This window comes from Cuculus canorus, chromosome 7 (assembly GCF_017976375.1).
Source record: "Cuculus canorus isolate bCucCan1 chromosome 7, bCucCan1.pri, whole genome shotgun sequence".
Lineage (NCBI taxonomy): Eukaryota > Metazoa > Chordata > Aves > Cuculiformes > Cuculidae > Cuculus > Cuculus canorus.
The window spans coordinates 24,008,648-24,026,354 of NC_071407.1; the positions used below are offsets into that span (position 1 = coordinate 24,008,648).

General features: G+C 42.1%; 1 protein-coding gene across 6 annotated transcripts in view; it reads right to left on the reverse strand.

The window, feature by feature from the left end:
* DLG5 (discs large MAGUK scaffold protein 5) overlaps positions 1-17,707 on the reverse strand; it is an 89,999-nt gene that overhangs the window by 49,369 nt on the left and 22,923 nt on the right. For 4 of the 6 annotated variants that reach the window (XM_054071149.1, XM_054071147.1, XM_054071152.1 and 1 more), the window contains exons 2-3: positions 13,821-13,889; positions 2,465-2,630 (exon numbers count right to left, since the gene is read on the reverse strand). In XM_054071149.1, coding sequence (XP_053927124.1) covers positions 2,465-2,630; positions 13,821-13,889 — 235 coding nt within the window. The remainder of the gene's footprint in view (positions 1-2,464; positions 2,631-13,820; positions 13,890-17,707) is intronic. The other 2 variants (XM_054071153.1, XM_054071148.1) reach the window with 1 other exon arrangement.

Below are 17,707 nucleotides of genomic sequence, written 5' to 3' on the forward strand. Positions count from 1 at the left end.
CATGATTTATGATTTTTCTAATAAATAAAGGTATTGTGTGCAAGGACCACACATGCAGGACCTAATCATTGTTAGTCAGTTCATGTTTTGATGGGACTCTGACTTCAGCTTTCATCTTGTTCAGCTTAGTGAAAATTGCTTATTGGGGGTTGCATTGCAAGAGGCTGCCCAGGGAAGTGGTGGAGTCTCCATCCCCAGAGATGTTAAAAAAGTGGGAAAACGTAGCACTTTGGGACATGGTTTAGTAGGCATGGTGGGGCTGGGCTGACAGTTGAACTGGACGAGCTTAGAGGTCTTTTCCAACCTTCATTTCTACGATTCTATGATCTTTGCCACCAACACACATGCACATACACAGTCACTGTCAAGTGACAAGCACAGCATGAGCAATCCTAGTCCTGTCCAGCAGGATGACACATGTTCATTTGATTCAGCCCATCACAATCTGCTTCTCTGGCTCCTCTGCCACCGCTCCAGATTTAGTCAATACTCGCTGTGGAAAACACCACTCCGCTTGGCAACTGTCAGCCTTCACAGACAGCACAGCACAGCCTACAAATGTGTTGCAAGCTGCAATTGTTTTGCTACGCCTTCATGACGTGTCAAGATTTGCCTCTACAGCACCTATGTGCAGTACAACCATGGTTAAAGCTACAAGCACAGCCAGGAAAGCAAAAGCCCTTTCTGGGTTGTAAAAGCCACCATCTGAACAATGATCTTCCAGCTTCCACACTTCAGCATAACAGTTTGCTGTGCCTGGTCTTTGGAAGGCTAAAGATTGGTTTTAGATGAGGAAAGCAAGCAAAACAGAGTAAAAGCACCAGCAAGCCTTCAGACATCATAGATGTGTCTGTGGATGGGGAGCAGTTGCTTTTATAGTGGAGGAAAAAGAATGTCAACTACTAATCTTCTTTCATTTCCCACTCTTAATTGTTTGGAAGGCAGCATCCCATATCTAACATACAATGCCTGGACACTGCCCAAATGCAATGTTTATGTTGATAAGTTGCTCTTTAACCTGTAAACATTTCTATTTCCCATAACATTCAAATCCTACACTGGCAGCAGAAGATTGGTTTGACAATTAAAGGAGAAAATATTAAGGCAGTACAGAGGACAGCTCATCAGAACTTTATTAATAGCATCCTGGATTAGGGCGAACATCACTGTAAGCTATAAAATCCTCAAGGCCTAAGCTCTAGTGACTGCAAATAAGAAATCCCTCTGTATAAATAAGTAACTGGAAGCTATGCAAAAGATGTTGATATTTGACAGCCCTTTCCTCTCCTGCCCCCATAATGCTTGGAGACCCTTAGATGGGACACAGTGCTCTTAAGGAGCTCTCAGAACTCTTCAGGGAGGGGAAGGGGCATTAAGATGACTGAATAAAAAGCTCAGATTCTTTCCATTCCAGCTCACTGGTTCAAATCTCAACCTTATGTTATAAGGACAAAAAGTTTAATTAACCACAGCTGGAGCTGATGAAGGAAGAGACACAAAAGAGAACAAATCGAGCACTGGAGCTCAGAGAAGGTCTGTCATGACAACACCTCTAAGAAAATACGTTCCTCACTCTTATGTCAGCATCAGTGACAAATTTCTTTCAAGGTTCAAAAAAATCTCTCTTACATGTTTTTACAGCAAGCAAAAAGTACCTGCTCAGCATGCCCAACGTTACATGAATAAATATCAGCAGATCTTTAACCCCCTAAAACAAACCAGTTTTGTTTGTAGGAAGCAGTTCTGCTTCCTACCCAATAAAACCCTCATTGTCAATTAACCCATACTCTCCTCAAGTACCATCTTTCTCACAATTCCTCAACCCTCAAATCAGAATGAGCTTCGCAAGGCTGCTGGCCATGAACTGACTTTGAACACACATTCTTTTAATTTGGCACCACTCATAACTTCTCAGTGGAGGGGATTTCCCTACTCTTACCACGTTAATGCTACACAGTCACCCAATACAAGGGAAAAAAAGAAAGCCTATCTCCTAAAACACACCTACTCCCCCTTCAACAGAAGTCCAAACCCCTGTGTAGAAGCAGAGAAATAGGTGAGATTTTTTCATCTCCTAATTTCTGTCCTCCAGCCAGGTATTCAGAGATACTTCCCTTTCTTCTCTCCTGCCTTCAAAACAGCAAATGCTTCAGCTGCTGTTGTCTTTCTCTTCCCACAACATAACACAGGAAGCCCAAACAACTAGTTTGCTCTCTTCTCTCTACCCAGAGAAGAGCTCTACTCCCCTCATTCCCATTGCAAAACTGCTGAAGAAAGCAGAAACATTCAACAGGCAGCTCTGAAACCTGAACATGGTCAGCTCCATACATTCACATCACCAGGTTGCAGATGGGTTACAAGCACCATATGCAAATGACAGTATCCTTACTTCTTTATAGGCAACCACAAGTTGGGATGCTTGAAAATGCTACCAAGGACTAAATTAAATTTCCTTTATTTTTACCTGCAGTCATCAAAAGTTGATCCAGGAGATGAAAGTGCAAGTCGCTTACGCAGCTCATCCCTCTCTCGAGTTACCTGACGGAGTTGATACAGTATCGTCTCCAGCTTCTCGCTCATCTGTCTCGTGTCTATTACGGGTGGTGGAGATGATGCTTTCCCAGTCGTACCTGACCAAGAGAGAAATCACTGGCAGTCAGAGAACTCCTCAAAAGAACAACACAATATCAATAAAGGAGTTAACACTGATGTAAAAAAAACCCTGTATCTTGGGTTGCAAAATCCTGTTCAAAAACGAAACAAGACACGGCGGTTTAAATCAGTGAGCTGACACAAGAGTAACTCCAGCTCCAGTCAGTCCCCATGCTGAAAGGCCCTTGTCTACGTTGCAAGTTAGGACTCCACAAGTAGGGTCTTTGCTTACTCCTGAACTTACAAGGTGCCTAAAAGGGAAGGCAAGCTTTTAGTCACAACTGCAAAGATTTCAGAAGCCACCACAGTGACAGAAGTCATCTGGACAAAGTCATTAATGATGAAGAATAATGTTCTTGCTTCTAAAAGCAATTATTGGACAGCTGGAGCACCTTTGCTACAAGGCAGGCTGAGAGACTTGGGGTTGTTCAACCTGGAGAAGGCTCTGCAGAGACCTTACAGTGGCCTGAAGGGATCTACAGGAAAGCTGGGGAGGGACTTTTAACACAGGTATGTAGTGATAAGATGAGGGCTAATGGCTTTAAATTGGAAGGGAGTTTCATATATGCAAAACGGGCTTCGTTTTTAACAACACTGGCTGGAATAAGCAAGTTGCAATTAGGGCAGCTGGACGACATCAAATGTCCTCTAAGGGGCAGTCATACATTAAAGATTTCATGGGATCTTTTAATTCTCAGCTTTCTTGACATCAGAGATGAATGATGATGCCTCCTACCTTTACTGTACCCACACAGAGATCTTCTTCCACCTGAGATCAGGCTGGTATATGATGTTTCACACCATGCTGACAAGGAATTCAACTAGACTTTTACTCATGTTCTTTTTAACCCAGACATGTGAGAGCAAACTAGATCACAGATGTGAAGTTAAAGGCCTAAATGTATACAGGAGATTACTATTTTGTACTCACATATCGCACATAGACAGAGCATATAAAATAACAGGATCCCTGTTCTTGCTCCTTTCAGCTGTTACTGCAATTCTGTAACGCACACTGACTATTCTTTCCATCCACTGCATAATAATGTATGCAAATGTTCTAATAGCAAGTTGAAGAAATAAAAAATAGCATGAACAGCCTGCATTCTGTAAAAAGATACCAACTGACATCGCTGAGAGGATTTCTCAATGGAGGCTGTATTTGCACTTTCTCCTACTACTTGGTTTCACTCCTCCATCCCAATGGGACCCCTTCATCCATCAGGACTAAAGATCCTGCACTTCTAAAATGCCATTATCCTTTTTCTTTAGGAAAAAGGTTCTTTAGGAACAATTCTACATGATTTTTAAGGCAAGATTATATAAAAACCAGTAATAATCCAAACACACTCTCCTGCGCTCCTGATATAGGAAATAAATAGTGCAAAAAAACAAACGGACCGATGAAAAGAAGTCAGAGTATGTATTCATTTGGAATAGGACACATAAATGAGCCGGGAATTTCATAAACAAAGAAGAAAGTAAAAGCAGACAAAGCTAATTCAGGTACTGACAGGCTGCAGGGCTTTGGGTAAATTCAGTGCCAACCCGCACATCCTCCCACTTGAGGAGACACATCAGAACATGCCTAACACTGAAAAAGTCCTCTTTGCATGCTCACAGAGGAGTTCATATGCCTGTTTGTCATCCTGGGGCTGCTGGCAGCAAACCATGAACAGGATGTGAAGGGCACAAGTGGAAGGAGAAGATAAATCAGAAAGGCTGGTGTGCTCTCCATGGAGGAAAGGGCACTGGATAAACAACAGTCCATGACCAATAGCTGCGTTAAACCCACAGCAGTCCTGTGGTCAACAGCCACTCCACAAGTGCTACACAAGCAGGCAGTAGCTCCTCTGGGAATCTAAATAAAAGAAGGCAGAATGGTACCTCTGCACTTCCACCTCTTTTCACTCCCACCTCTGACAATATCGTTAGCAGTGTGGAGACCTCATCACTCTCTACAACTGCCTAAAAGGAGGTTATAGGGAGGTGGGGGTTGAGCTCTTCTCCCTGGTAGCCAGTAGCAGGACAGGGGAAAAACAGCCTCAAGATGTACCAGTGGAGATTTAGGTTGGATATTAGGAGGAATTTCTTTACTGAAAGAGTTGTCAGGCTGCCCCAGGAGATAGTTGAATCACCATCCCTGGAGGTATTTAAAAGATAAGTAGATGTTGTACTTGAGGACATGATCTAGTGACAGATTTATCAGGGCTGGACTGATGCTTGGACTTGACCTTAAAAGTTGTTTCCAACTAAAACCATTCTATGCTTCTATGAACATCCCAGGGACCATCTTTTTCAGGCAAGGGGAACATTTTTGTATACAGTCTCAAAACTGTGCCAAGCAAGACAAGATAGCTTTATTTAAAGACAGGCTAATTACCTGCAGGAAAGATGCTTTCTTGACTAACGTAAAGCCACTTCTCTTAGAACCAGAGAAGGCGACTTTTCATTAACATGTTGCCTTTACAGGTACATCAAGGAATACTTGCACTCAAACGCAACAATATTGCTTTCAATACGGAACACAGCCAAGAGAGATATGACTGATGTGCCATGAAAATACAGATCCAAACGATTCCCATATTTCCCCTCACATCCATAAAAGAAATCCCAAAGGTTTATCTTTGCTCAGTTTACTAACAACCTTAACTGCTCAACAGTTGTACAAAAGGGCTCATAAATGTTAGATCAGATCTGTGGATTCTCAGAAAGAAAACACCAAGAAAATTCAATAAACTCCTCTTTCATTGGAAAAATTCAATGCTCCTCATTTCCTTTAAAGGGGCTTTTAGAGCTAAAAGCCTTTCATTGCATCTGACATCCAGACCAAGTAGAAGGAAAGCAACTTGTACTTCCAGCTCTGTGTTCTTTTACCATATGAGTGCATATTTTACACAACACTACTTCCTTTCTGGACTTTAATCAGTCAAACTGTTCTTTAAGTGTAGACACTTGAAGGCCAAATCTGGAGATTTACCCAAATTATGCCACTTTTCAGTATCCCACCTGCTTTCTCAGACAAACGGGATTTGTGAAAACACAATTACTGCACATCCTGCCAAGTGCAACTCATTCACCTGCTCCGGTAAACCTGGCAACTCATTTTGCACAAGCTGTACCTGAGCTCTGAGAACTCAACCACGTGGAAGTCAACCCCACCAACTCCTGAAACATCTGGGCAGCAGGCATGTGGTAGGTGGGCAAAATTCATCTCACCCACAAATCTGATTTAAATGCACCTTGCCCACTCTACTCAACTGTGGTGAGATATCACTTGGAGTCCTGTGTCCAGCTTTGAGGCTCTCGACTCAGGAAGGACACGGAGCTGTTGAAATGGGTCCAGAGAAGGCCATGAAGATGATCTAAGGGCTGGAGCACCTCCCACACAAGGACAAGCTGAGAGAGCTGGGGTTGTTTAGCCTGGAGAAAAGAACGCTCCAGGGAGACCTTAGAGCAGTCTCCCAGTACTGAAACGAGGCCTATAGGAAGGATGCAGACAGACTTTTTAACAAGGCCTGTTGTGACAAGACAAGTAGTTACGGTTTTAATCTAAGGGAGGGTGATTTAGACTGGCTATAAGGAAGACATTCTTTACAATGAGGGAGGTGAAACATTGGAACAGGTTGCCTAGAGAGGTGGTATAGGCTCCACCTCTGGAAACAATCAGGGTCAGGTTGGATGGGACTCTAAGCAACCTGATTGAGTTGAAGATGCCCCTGCTCCTGCAGAAAGGCTGAATCAGATGACCAGTAAAGGTCTCTTCCAACCCAAAGCATTCTGTGATTCTATGGTAATGCAGTATGTGCATGAAGTCCTGAGCATGCACGGCCTTTTTCTAAAGCAAGATTTTACAGAACTTCCATCAGACATTGTACAAAAAAACTCCAACATTACAAATAGAAGCTGGAGCAGTCACAGCTTCCATAACTACAGTCCAAATGCTGGACTTGGGTGAAACCACAGACCCCCTTACTGTAGTACCGAACAAGTACAATCCTGGATGATTACTCTAATCACCGCTGACTGAAGTGTTAACACACCAACACAGAAGCCACTGTTTCATAAGTTTTGGGAATGGGGTAGCACACTTTCTGAAGAAAAAAAAAAAGGAACATTTCAAGAGAAACAGAGTGAGAAACTTGCTCAGCTGACCAATATGTACCACAATGCTGGATCATTATAATGCTGAGTTGGGAAAATGGGGACCAATGCATAAGGAGCTATTTTTAAGCAATATAATTTATGTATTTTGAATTATAATAAACTCCTTGTTCTTTGAGAAATACACTTATAAGACAGGTTCAACTCATTGAGAGGGCAATCTGGCACAAGATAACAGAATGCCTGAATTTTATGATGATTTTTGAAACCGATCTTATAAATTTGATATAGTTCTTGCTCGCAAACAAACAGGAGGCTGTTGATGGTGCAGTCAAGCCTTTCTCATTGCTCCTTCATTAAAAAGACCCAGCAGGGATGTTCAGAATATTATTTCTGGGTGGCCTTGTAAATTGTGACTGAAAATGTTAAAAGAGACTTGTGAGGTGTACTGCAAACAACAATCAACAGGGTTCCTCCCCAGGCTCAGGAAGGCGTGGAGAGTAAAGACTTGTGCCTGCTTTAGGAAACTGCACGCTGAAATATTTACTGTCTTTCAATGATTCATGAGGACTAGAACAGGACTAAATCTTAGGAGTTATATCTGAAAAAATAGATCTAACTGATATATTTGAAGTGGTCTTTAAATAGCAGAGAACACAAAGCAGAATCACATGAGGGTGAAGTAAAACATTTGTAAAGCCACGGAGCAGTCAGTGAGGGAAGTGAATGGAGGGATAAAATAATGAACTGCGGAAACAGTTTCATCTGACAGACAGAGAATCTAACAGGTTATGAAAGCAGGGAGGATCACGTAACACGCAAGGACAAAAGAACAGGCAGCACATCAGCATTTGTTTTAATGCAGAATAGAACAAGCTAAACAAAGGTACTAGCAGGTAAAACAAACTTCCAACTTGAGTAAGTTTAAGGCTTTAGAAAGAACAAAGAGTGGTTCTAGAAAGATCAAGATAACTGAAAATCTACAACTCAATCCTCAAAAATCACAAGGCGGGGAGGGAAAAGACCAGACATAGCAATTCAAAAAGTACTGCCAGAACTTTGCTGAGCCAAAGGCAACCACTGCAGTACAGGCAAGGATGCTGATGGGGTATCCCAGGAGTGGTCCTAGCACCTTTTGTCAGTCATTTGTGGCCACTGTCACCTTTGTCCATATGGTGAACCGTTGAAATAGTTTTACCAAACATCAAATTTGTGTTTGTGTTAGTAAAAAAAAAGAAATAAAGAAAACAACACTTTCTTATAGGCTGTTGGTAGGGAGAGGGGAACAAATACATCAGTTTTTCAGACAAGAGTGTTTATCTTTGCCTGCAAGAGCATCACAAACCACACCTGCAACTGAAGTCTTCCTATGAATAGTGAAACCAATTCCTTTGTTAGACCCAGCTGGAGAAAGTGTGAAGCAATAAACTGAAATCACAGCAGCATAAAAGAACAATTGTCAAAACAGGGCTACACATAGTTGGAAAGGAATTGTCATCTGATGGGATGGACACATACGCACAAACACACACATTTGCTTTGGAATAAGGCCCTCAGATTAGGTAACTTGAACTGCAAGTAGTGAAAAGCTGTCTGTAAATAGTCTATCAGGCTGATAAGCTAACAAAGCCTTGGCAAGGAAATACTGTCAGTTATGGTGGAGTCACCTATGTAACTACCTGAGGGCTGCAAGAAAAAGGCATAAAATTGCAGTGCCGATGGTGGTGGCACAGACAGGAATCCCCCTACTAAAAAGTAATCATAGAATCATACAATGGTTTGGGTTGAACAACATGAACAGGTAATGTGCGCTTGCAGCCCAGAAGGCCATCCTCATCCTGGGCTGCATCAAAAGAAGCATGGCCAGCAGGGTGAGCAAGGGGATTCTCCCCCTCTACTCCACTCTCATGAGACTGCACCTGGAGTCCTGTGTCCGGTCCCGGAATCCCCAATAGAAGAAGGATATGCAACTGCTGGAACGGGTCTGGAGGAGGGCTACAAAGATGATCAGAGGGCTGGAGCACCTCCCATACGATAACAGGCGGCAAAAGTTGGAGCTGTTCAGCCTGGAGAAGAGAAGGCTCCAAGGACACCTTAGAGCAGCCTTCCAGTACCTGAAGGAGCTATAGGAGAGCTGGGGAGGGGCTTCTTTTAGGGGCATGGAGTGATAGGACAAGGCGGGAATGTTTTTAAATTGGAAGGAGGAAAATTGAAATTAGACATTAGGAACAAATTCCTCACTATGAGGTTGGTGAGGCACTGGCACAGGTTGCCCAGAGAAGTTGTGGATGTCCCCTCCCTGGAGGTGTTCAAGGCCAGGTTCCCTGGGGCTTTGAGCAGCCTGATTCAGTGTGGGGGGGCTGCAGGGTGGCTGGAACTGGATGGGCTTTTAAGGTCCCTTCCAACCAAAACCATTCTGTGACTCTATACATGGCATGTAGATAATCAAGAGATGCACAGAAGTAGTATCAACTCTGTGCTACTGCTTCCCAAAGCAAACAAGTGGGATGATTTCAGACTGTAGAATTCTCCAAGTAGGGTGGCGTTTGACCTGCCAATAAACTTTAAGCACGCTATCCTTCCATCTTTCCTTACAGGTCCAGGGGGTCTTCTTTATTCCCTGTTCGCTTCATGACTGATCAAGAGGGAGCCCAGCCAGCCCTGTCGCATACAGCTGTGTTACTGGTCTATAACCAGTGCCTCAGTGACACTGTGGTTCTGTGCTGGGCACGCCAAGCACTACATCTCCATAAAGGATTATTCTGATGTCAGAGATACAGGATTGCTGCTCCATTCACAGTCCGTCGGGCACAGGGATTGGGCAGATGAAAGATGATTCTATCTACACACAAAAACCTTTGTCACCAGCCAAAAGCAAAGAGAGAGGAAATACAGAAGAGGACATGGATTTAATGAGGATTTGTTCCTTTGGGGTGAAGAAGGTGGGGCTGAAGCACAGCAGTGGGTTTCTGGGATTACAGCAGGTTATATTGTATCTCTTCTGGAAACAAACAGGGAATATTTGCCTTCAGGACCATCAAAACTAATGATTTAACATGCACAGCATGGACTTTATTAATATATAGGAAAGAAAACAAAGAAAGCATAAGGGGAAACCCCCAAAATATTGTATAAAAATAAATATATTTATATAAATATATTTTGTATAAAAATATGTACGCTAATTTTAAATGGTGATGAAAATACATGAGAAGAACTTGTGAAGAGCAATGACTCATCGCTTTGTGTTTTCATCTACATACATACATGAAAAAAGAAAGGCAGATACACCTATGGGTAAGGCAGATAAACCTGCAAAGAGGAGTGTCTTCTCCAATGCCCACGAAGGAAATCTGGCTGCCACTCAACTGCTTATTCTACCACATGTAGATGAAGCGGAAGTTGCACCCCTTATGCCCTGCAAGTCCACCTAAGCAGGGAAAGAGAAACAAAGCTCGGATGACACTCTGCACAGATCAGCCCTAAACTCTTCTCTGAGTCACATTACGCAAGTTCCACCACTCCTTGCTCTCTTCTTACATCAGGACTACGACATTATTGACGACTGAGAGAACCGCAGCACAGCCAGTTGTTCCTATGCAGAAGCTGCTCCACAATTCTTCATCCACACTGCTCTTCTCTGCGCTCGCAGCACAGTTCTTTCAACAGGAGAACCTGACCTGTGAACATATCCAAGACTCAGGCCCTCCACGGATTTATACAGTGATAAAATGATATTCTCCCATTTTTCCCCTCTTCCTTTTCAGATCCTAAGACCACATTTTACTTATTTGACTGAGCCTGAGCCCATGTTTTCTCAGAACTACCCACTAAGAACAGTTGGCTTAGTAATATTTAAGCTTACTTCTTAGATCAGGGTCTTTTAATGGAAAATGAGCCCACTGTTCTATACATCAGCTCCATAAATTAACTCAGAAACCCTGGATAGCTGCAAAACAGAGAATCATCTCAATTTCACAACATCCTGGCTTACTTGAAAGTATTTCAGGAAAAGTGTTTAATTAAGAACACTGGCAGCAGAAGGCACCTCCAACAATAGCCAGGGTGATTAAGATTGGGAAGAACACATGAAGCACACGGACATACCCTTCTCCCATTAGTTTCACAAACTACAAAGACTACAAATGAAAGATTGCATTATCTTTCCTAAATAGAAGATGCTAACAGTCACTCTCTGCTGCTTTATCTGGGCTAAATTAGTGGCCCCAATACCTTTCTCATTTCTTCTGCAAGGTCAAACCTGTCAATGTGTTTCTGAGCTGCTGGACAAGCAGAAGCAAGGTAGAAATAAATACCAGAAATAAAACCTTGTTAAGTATTAAAAAAACCCAGTGGTTTGAACTCAGGAATAATAAAATACATCCCTTTTCTCGCCCATGAGGAAGCTCCATGTGAGTGGGGAAAAGAAAATATTCCTTTATAGACATGCATATGTCCATTGAATGTCTATGTCAAACTGGACACATTCCAAAGTCTACACTGTCTCCAAACCATGAGCTATTTGCCTTCACTGACACATTAATTTCATAGGGTAAACTTCTCATTTCCACTGCAGAGAATTACCCTTGTGAAAACATATTCCAGTGGGATGTGGATGGAGTGGGGTAAACATGTATGTGAGATTCCTGAAACGCTATTGCAGCTCTGGATTTGTTGGGATTCCATTCAAAGAAGTCATAGGAAGCCTTCGGGGAGCTGGCATGCAAATGGTTTCAGTTATGATGATTTGTCATTCAACGAGTCAATATTAAAATAATCTGAGTGCAGTTTTGAAATAACTTGCAAACATCTCTATTAGGATACGGTGGCTCCAGGGAGACTGGAGCCTTCTAGTACTGAAAGGGAGCCTACAAGAAAGCTGGGGAGGGACTTTTTACATGGGTATGTAGTGATAGGATGAGGGCGGTGGCTTTAAATTCAAAGAGGGAAGATTTCGCCAAGACATTAGGAGGAAATTCTTCACAATGGGGATGCTGAGGCACCGGCACAGGTTGCCCAGGGAAGTTATGGCTGCCCAATCCCTGGATTGTTTCTATGTTGGTTATTAAGCAAAGAAACTTTGCTATTGATACCGGATCACATTAAAAATATTGTCTTGCCAAACAAGATGTAAAGGAAAGCAAACAGCTGGACGAAAAGTGATACTCAATAACAAGTCTATAACCAGTCTAGAAACCAAACATGGCAGCTTCAAACAAAATTCCCTTGGCTGTTAGCATACTAAATATTAAACACCTAACTCACTTTAATCACTTGAATAAAACAACGGAGAATCAGAGAATCACAGAATGGTTTGGGTTGGAAGGGACCTTAAAGCCTATCCAGTTCCAACCCCCTGCCACAAGCAGGGGCACCTCTCAGTGGATCAGGCTGCTCAAAACCCCATCCAACCTGGCCCTGAACACCTCCAGGGATGGGGCAGAATATCAGATCCTAAGTATGGTTTAATAGTGGGTCACTTTATTTTTAGCTTATAAATAACGTGGATCACTGCACTCGCCAGAGACATAAAACACTTCCAAGGGAAGAGTTATAGGTAAAATGCACAGATGAGGATTCAGGATGAACTTTAAAAATGAAAAGACAACTGTTTGGAAAGAATTTCCTCCTGACTCACATATGCGAATAAGGGATGCCTCAGAAGTAAAATACCAAATGCTATGTAAGTGTGCAGAAACAGGAATTCCACATTTGCAGAAAGTACGATGCTATAGAAAAATAATAAAATAGAAAATAAAGGCCCTGTATCTGCAGTTTGCAAGCGATCACTGTTAAAGGAAGAATTCTTTCCCTGATGGCAAATGCCAGCAGTTCATCTACCCACCTTTACTGCCAGAATTCCCAAAGGTCAGATACAGACTGCTCAAAGTTACAAAAATTGCAAAAAAAAACAGGTTTAAGTGTGCCTTTCCATTTTAAAATCAGCAGCAGGGAACCAGAAAAGACCACCTGCACCCTCTCCTACAACTCAAGCATCACTTCATCCCATGATGACACAAACTCACTGGATTTCACCTTAGAACAACTTCCTGCCTTGAAAGGCTCCTTTTGAGTCTGGTTGTCCTAAAAATGTAGGAACTTTTTTCTTCCTCTTTCCAGCCCAAATTTGTTAAAAGCACATTAAGTCACACCCTTCCTTCAGGTAACAGTGTACAAGCGTCATCTTGATAAGAATCAAACTAACACATCCCAGCTTCCCATACTTTCAGCACACAGTTCAGTCAGCCCTAAAATTGTGTTCCTGCACGTTGCAGTTAAAAGTTCACTCAGTGGCTGCGGCAGATGCCTGCCCACATCCTTAAACAGACAAGGGACTCGCCTAGTGCTGCCAGGGAAGCCTACGGAAGCGTGACACAACTCTGGAACTTTAAATATGCAGTAGCCTACATTCCCTGTCCAAGGGAAATGACTTTTACATGGGTTTCACAACAGAAGTTATTTGTGGGAGTAAAGAAGAGGAAAAGTGACAGCGAATACAGCTATTCCATGTTCATCTTGTTATTAGAGGCATTTTGTCCACATTTCTTTTACCTCTAATTTTTTTGGGTTTGTGTTTTCGCTTTCCCAATTACTTTAAAACCAGTGAAAACGAAGCAATTCATTGCATCCAGGGCAAAAAAAAGGGCTGAAGCCTGCAGCTGGCTTCCAAAAAGTTGAAAAGGCTATGACTTGACTACTAATATATTTAATTTCTACACTATTTTAGACTCTTGACTAAAATTTTCACATCAACCTAGATACATACACATATATACACACCTATATGTATTTTTATACTCTATGAGCCTAACTTAGCCATTTTTACTTAATTTTGTTAACTCAAAGCACAGTTACATCATGTAACGTATCCAAACATCACAGATTCTATTGGCAACCACTGCATAAAATGGGTATGCTTTCTCCTGGTGAAGAAGCAGGGTTACATCCCACAGTTCAATAACTGGGATTTTATGACTAACTTTCCCAAAGGCAACCTTAAAAATTGCTTCTCCCAGCTCCCAAAGGACATGTTCCTGAAGTTGTTGGATGAATACTTTACTCACCGATGCTGCTCAAAGAGCTGCTGCTTTCAGAATCAGAAGGCATTATGGACAGCACGCTGTAGGTAGACCCTAAAATCAGAAAAATAAAGACAGTATTGCTTTTTTTCTTGTCCTCTTCCCCAAACCAAGCTAATCCTTCATTTTCTTGATACTGCAGATGCCAAACACACTGAACCAAAGAGAAAATACATAATGCATAAATATCTAATAGGAAAGGTGTAATTTGTAACTTAACATTGCACTGTGCACCAAGTAGGAAATGTTTTTGGATAAAACAGTAAATACCGAACTAACACAATGGTTATTTCATATTAAGTATAAACAGTTTCATCCCTACAGTATGAAGACTATGAGCAATACCTGGGACAAAAGTCAAAATCTGCTTAGTTTTCTTATCTTTTTATAAAAACCAGTGCCTGTTTCACCGTGTAACTGTTTTGTATTCTCAATAGTCCTTTAGACTTGGAAATATCTTTTCATTGTTACATCAATTTTGCTTGCACCCACTTGCAGCTTTCAGTATCTGACACCAAAAGCAAGGACCCGTGATGCTGTCTGCTGCTCCTGACGGCAGCAAGGTTTGTCACACATTAATAGATCGATAGACAGAGTCGCCTTTTAGTTCAGTTATTTAAGAAGTACACTAGACTTTACCTACTGGAAGAACTAGAAAAACAGGTCCTACTTCAAAGCCTTACAAGCTAACCAGCTCCACCACCCCTCACAAACAGGATAAACAAGGAGTGATTATGTATGGGAGTGATTTGATATCCTGTCCCTATTGAGCACCAGCCAGGATGTGAGATCTCTTGGAGCCAAGCTCCAAGACAGCTTCAATACCTCCAAGAGCTGCCTTTCCTACAGGCCACCTTCCCATATTTCAATATTTGCTTCTTCCACTCTCTTTGAAATTAAGAAATAAAAGATGAAAATGAGCATTAGATTAAATGCACAAATCTAGCTTTGAAATAGATAAAAGAAAGAAAATAAGAAAGAAATCCTAGGTTTTGCTCACCTCATCTACTTCTTACTGTGAGAAAACACAACATCTGTAACTCCCACTGTGTTAGATGAAGGAAAGACAAGATGTGATGACACAAGAGAAGTTTACTCACAACACAAGCAGAACTGCAAAGTGAATTAAAACCATAAACACAGGTGGGACCAGATTTTCAGCTGGTAAAACTGACATGGACCCCAACTTTAATGGGGTGCACTTGTTTCTTAACAAAGAATGATAAATACCCAAATTCGATAAAAGAAGCGATGTCTAGGCAAAAGCAAACTTTCACATAATTTCACATAGTTTAAGATGCGTTCATATTTCATTATTGCTTCTTGAAAGCAAAATAATTCCTGCATTAATAAAATCAACCTCTTTGCATATTCTAAACTCATACGATTTCCAGTATTTCTTGCAGTCTGGACTAGAAGGGTTGGAATCAGAGGGGAAGCTGAAGCAAGCAGATCACTATATTAAACAAAGTAGGACATGTTTATGACAGACAACATGTACAAAGATTGCTTCAAAACTGCAGGGGACTCAAGCACAAGAAAATCTTCTTATAGAGCGGACAAAGACCGTAAGCATCCTAGCTTTCGGGACATCTCTTCTTTCCTCATCCAGACTGAAGCTTTGGATCAGCTCCTGGCTGTATTAAACAGCTTTGGTATCGTAGAGGGATTTAGAGTCTGCTACCTGAGTATCTTAAGAAGCCCACTTCCTTCTGTTTTCAACAATGACAGCAAGTTGAATTTCCTTAAGCGATTACTGTCTTTATTAGTCAGATGACAGGAAGGCCACTTAAACTTGCCAGTTCAGGAGAGGAATGAGTTGCTCAACTGTGGTAGCCATCTCTGGGGACAGCAGAGGAACTGGGTTCTGGTTTGTCTCCATCTTGCACATCAAATCCACACAGAAACAGTGAGGTACATTCTCCTTGTTAAGAAAGATGATGGTATAAGGAGATAGAGAAAAATCTACACGTCCTAAGACAACACCAACTGTCTGACCAAGCAATATCCTAATCCGCAACTTCCAACTGCGACTGATGGGATTTAACTATTAGCAGAAAATTAAAACACAACATTTCTCTCTTCTGCTTTTCTAACCTTTGAATTGTGAAAACAGCACGAATCATAGAAATCACAGAATGGTTTAGGTTGGAAGTGACCTTAAAGAATACCCAGTAACCAACCCACCCTGCCTCTCAGTGGAAGGGCAGGAACACCTTCCACTGGATCAGGTTGCTCAAAGCCCAGTAACACTGAGCATCACCTGTACTTCAAGAACTAAACCAGACAAGCCAGCTGATTTCAAAGTAAAGCCTCCAAACCAGGCTTGTACTTGGCACCTCCTAAGAAAGCTTCCCAAAAGATCAAATTTCTTCAACGATTAAATGCTAGATTATTGAAGTACTGAGAAAAACACACTGTTCAAACCTCATTATGCAGAGATAAGCTCAGTGTCAGGATTGCCTTCTCATCCTCCTCCATACAAACACACACACATTCCCAGGCTCTGCTCCTGGCTCCAAAGCCCAGTGTATCCAAGGGACTGCAGGGGCAAAGCAAGATACAGGGACCCAAGCTTTCCAAAATTCATTGCACACATGCTTTCAATTCCTTACTTTTTTGCCAAATTTTCTCAAATATTTACAAAATCATAATTATAATTCAACTGAAAAAAGGCTATTTCATCTGACAAAATCAGCTGCATAAATTACATTACCGTGAAGGAGTGGCTCCCTCAGACACACACCTTAGCACAGAGTTGGAGAGGTAGGTAAACTGAACCTGTTTCCATGTGTTAAGAGCCAGAGTTTAACTCAGGGAGCATTAGGTGTTTCATCCCACAAGACATTGAGTGCTCTGGTCCACACAGCTCTTGGCCCGTCACCCATCTTTACAGATTGCATTAACATCTGCAGTACAGCTGACTCCTAAATTCAGCACGATTCCTAAGTAGGAACACTCAACTTGTTGCAGGACTGAGCCTTGGAGGCGCACTCTGCCCACACAAATATCTTTTGGTACACCTCTGCTTTTCAGGATGACAAGGAACAACTCTCCGTGCTCCCCTGCTGTGAATTCTCATTATTAATTAAACCCTGCTCCTCCTCCTCCCTCCCTTCCCAGGGCAGTAGCTGCCAGCTCATTTAACTTCTTGCCAGTGAACGACTTTTCGGATGGCTGTCCAATACACCGGATGAGGGCAGCGTGACAAACATTTGTTTATCCACATCTCCACGCACCAAACCCGACTGACTTTGGCAGGACTCCTACTTGCTGCAGGGAAGCAAAAAAGTTTGATTAGAACTGGAAATGACCCAGATTACAATGTTCCCAGTGCCTTTATGACAAACAAAACTGCCCAAGGAGCTTAAGCTCCCATGGATGCACCATGCTCTGTCTCTGAGGTTATTCTTTTCCTGGCAGCCTGTGCAGCCACTTTTGTCAGAATCCATAAGACAATGCCATTTTTTTTGAACTCGTGTGACATTAAATCCTGACCTCATGCAAAACCCCGAATTGGGTATTTGCTTCCATCACTATTTCAGATGTCTCCCAGTCATTTACCTTTAAGGACCTTCAAGAACACAGGTACAAACTCAGCAGTGAAGTTAAAACAGCAGTAGAGGTCACAGCATAAGTTTGCTGCCTCTTCCCCCATCTGCTTCTAAACATGGCTTATACTGCACACCTACAGCTGCTTTTATACCGTGCCCTACAGTACAAAATTCTTATTTTTAGCCCACCGTGAAAACTGAAGGAACATTAAATGGCTTTTAAAAATAATCAAGCTGCTAAAATTTACAATTCTGATTTCCCAAATGGCTCAGCCTATAGCAGCTTCACAGAGGGGGCAAACCCACTATCTTCCTTTT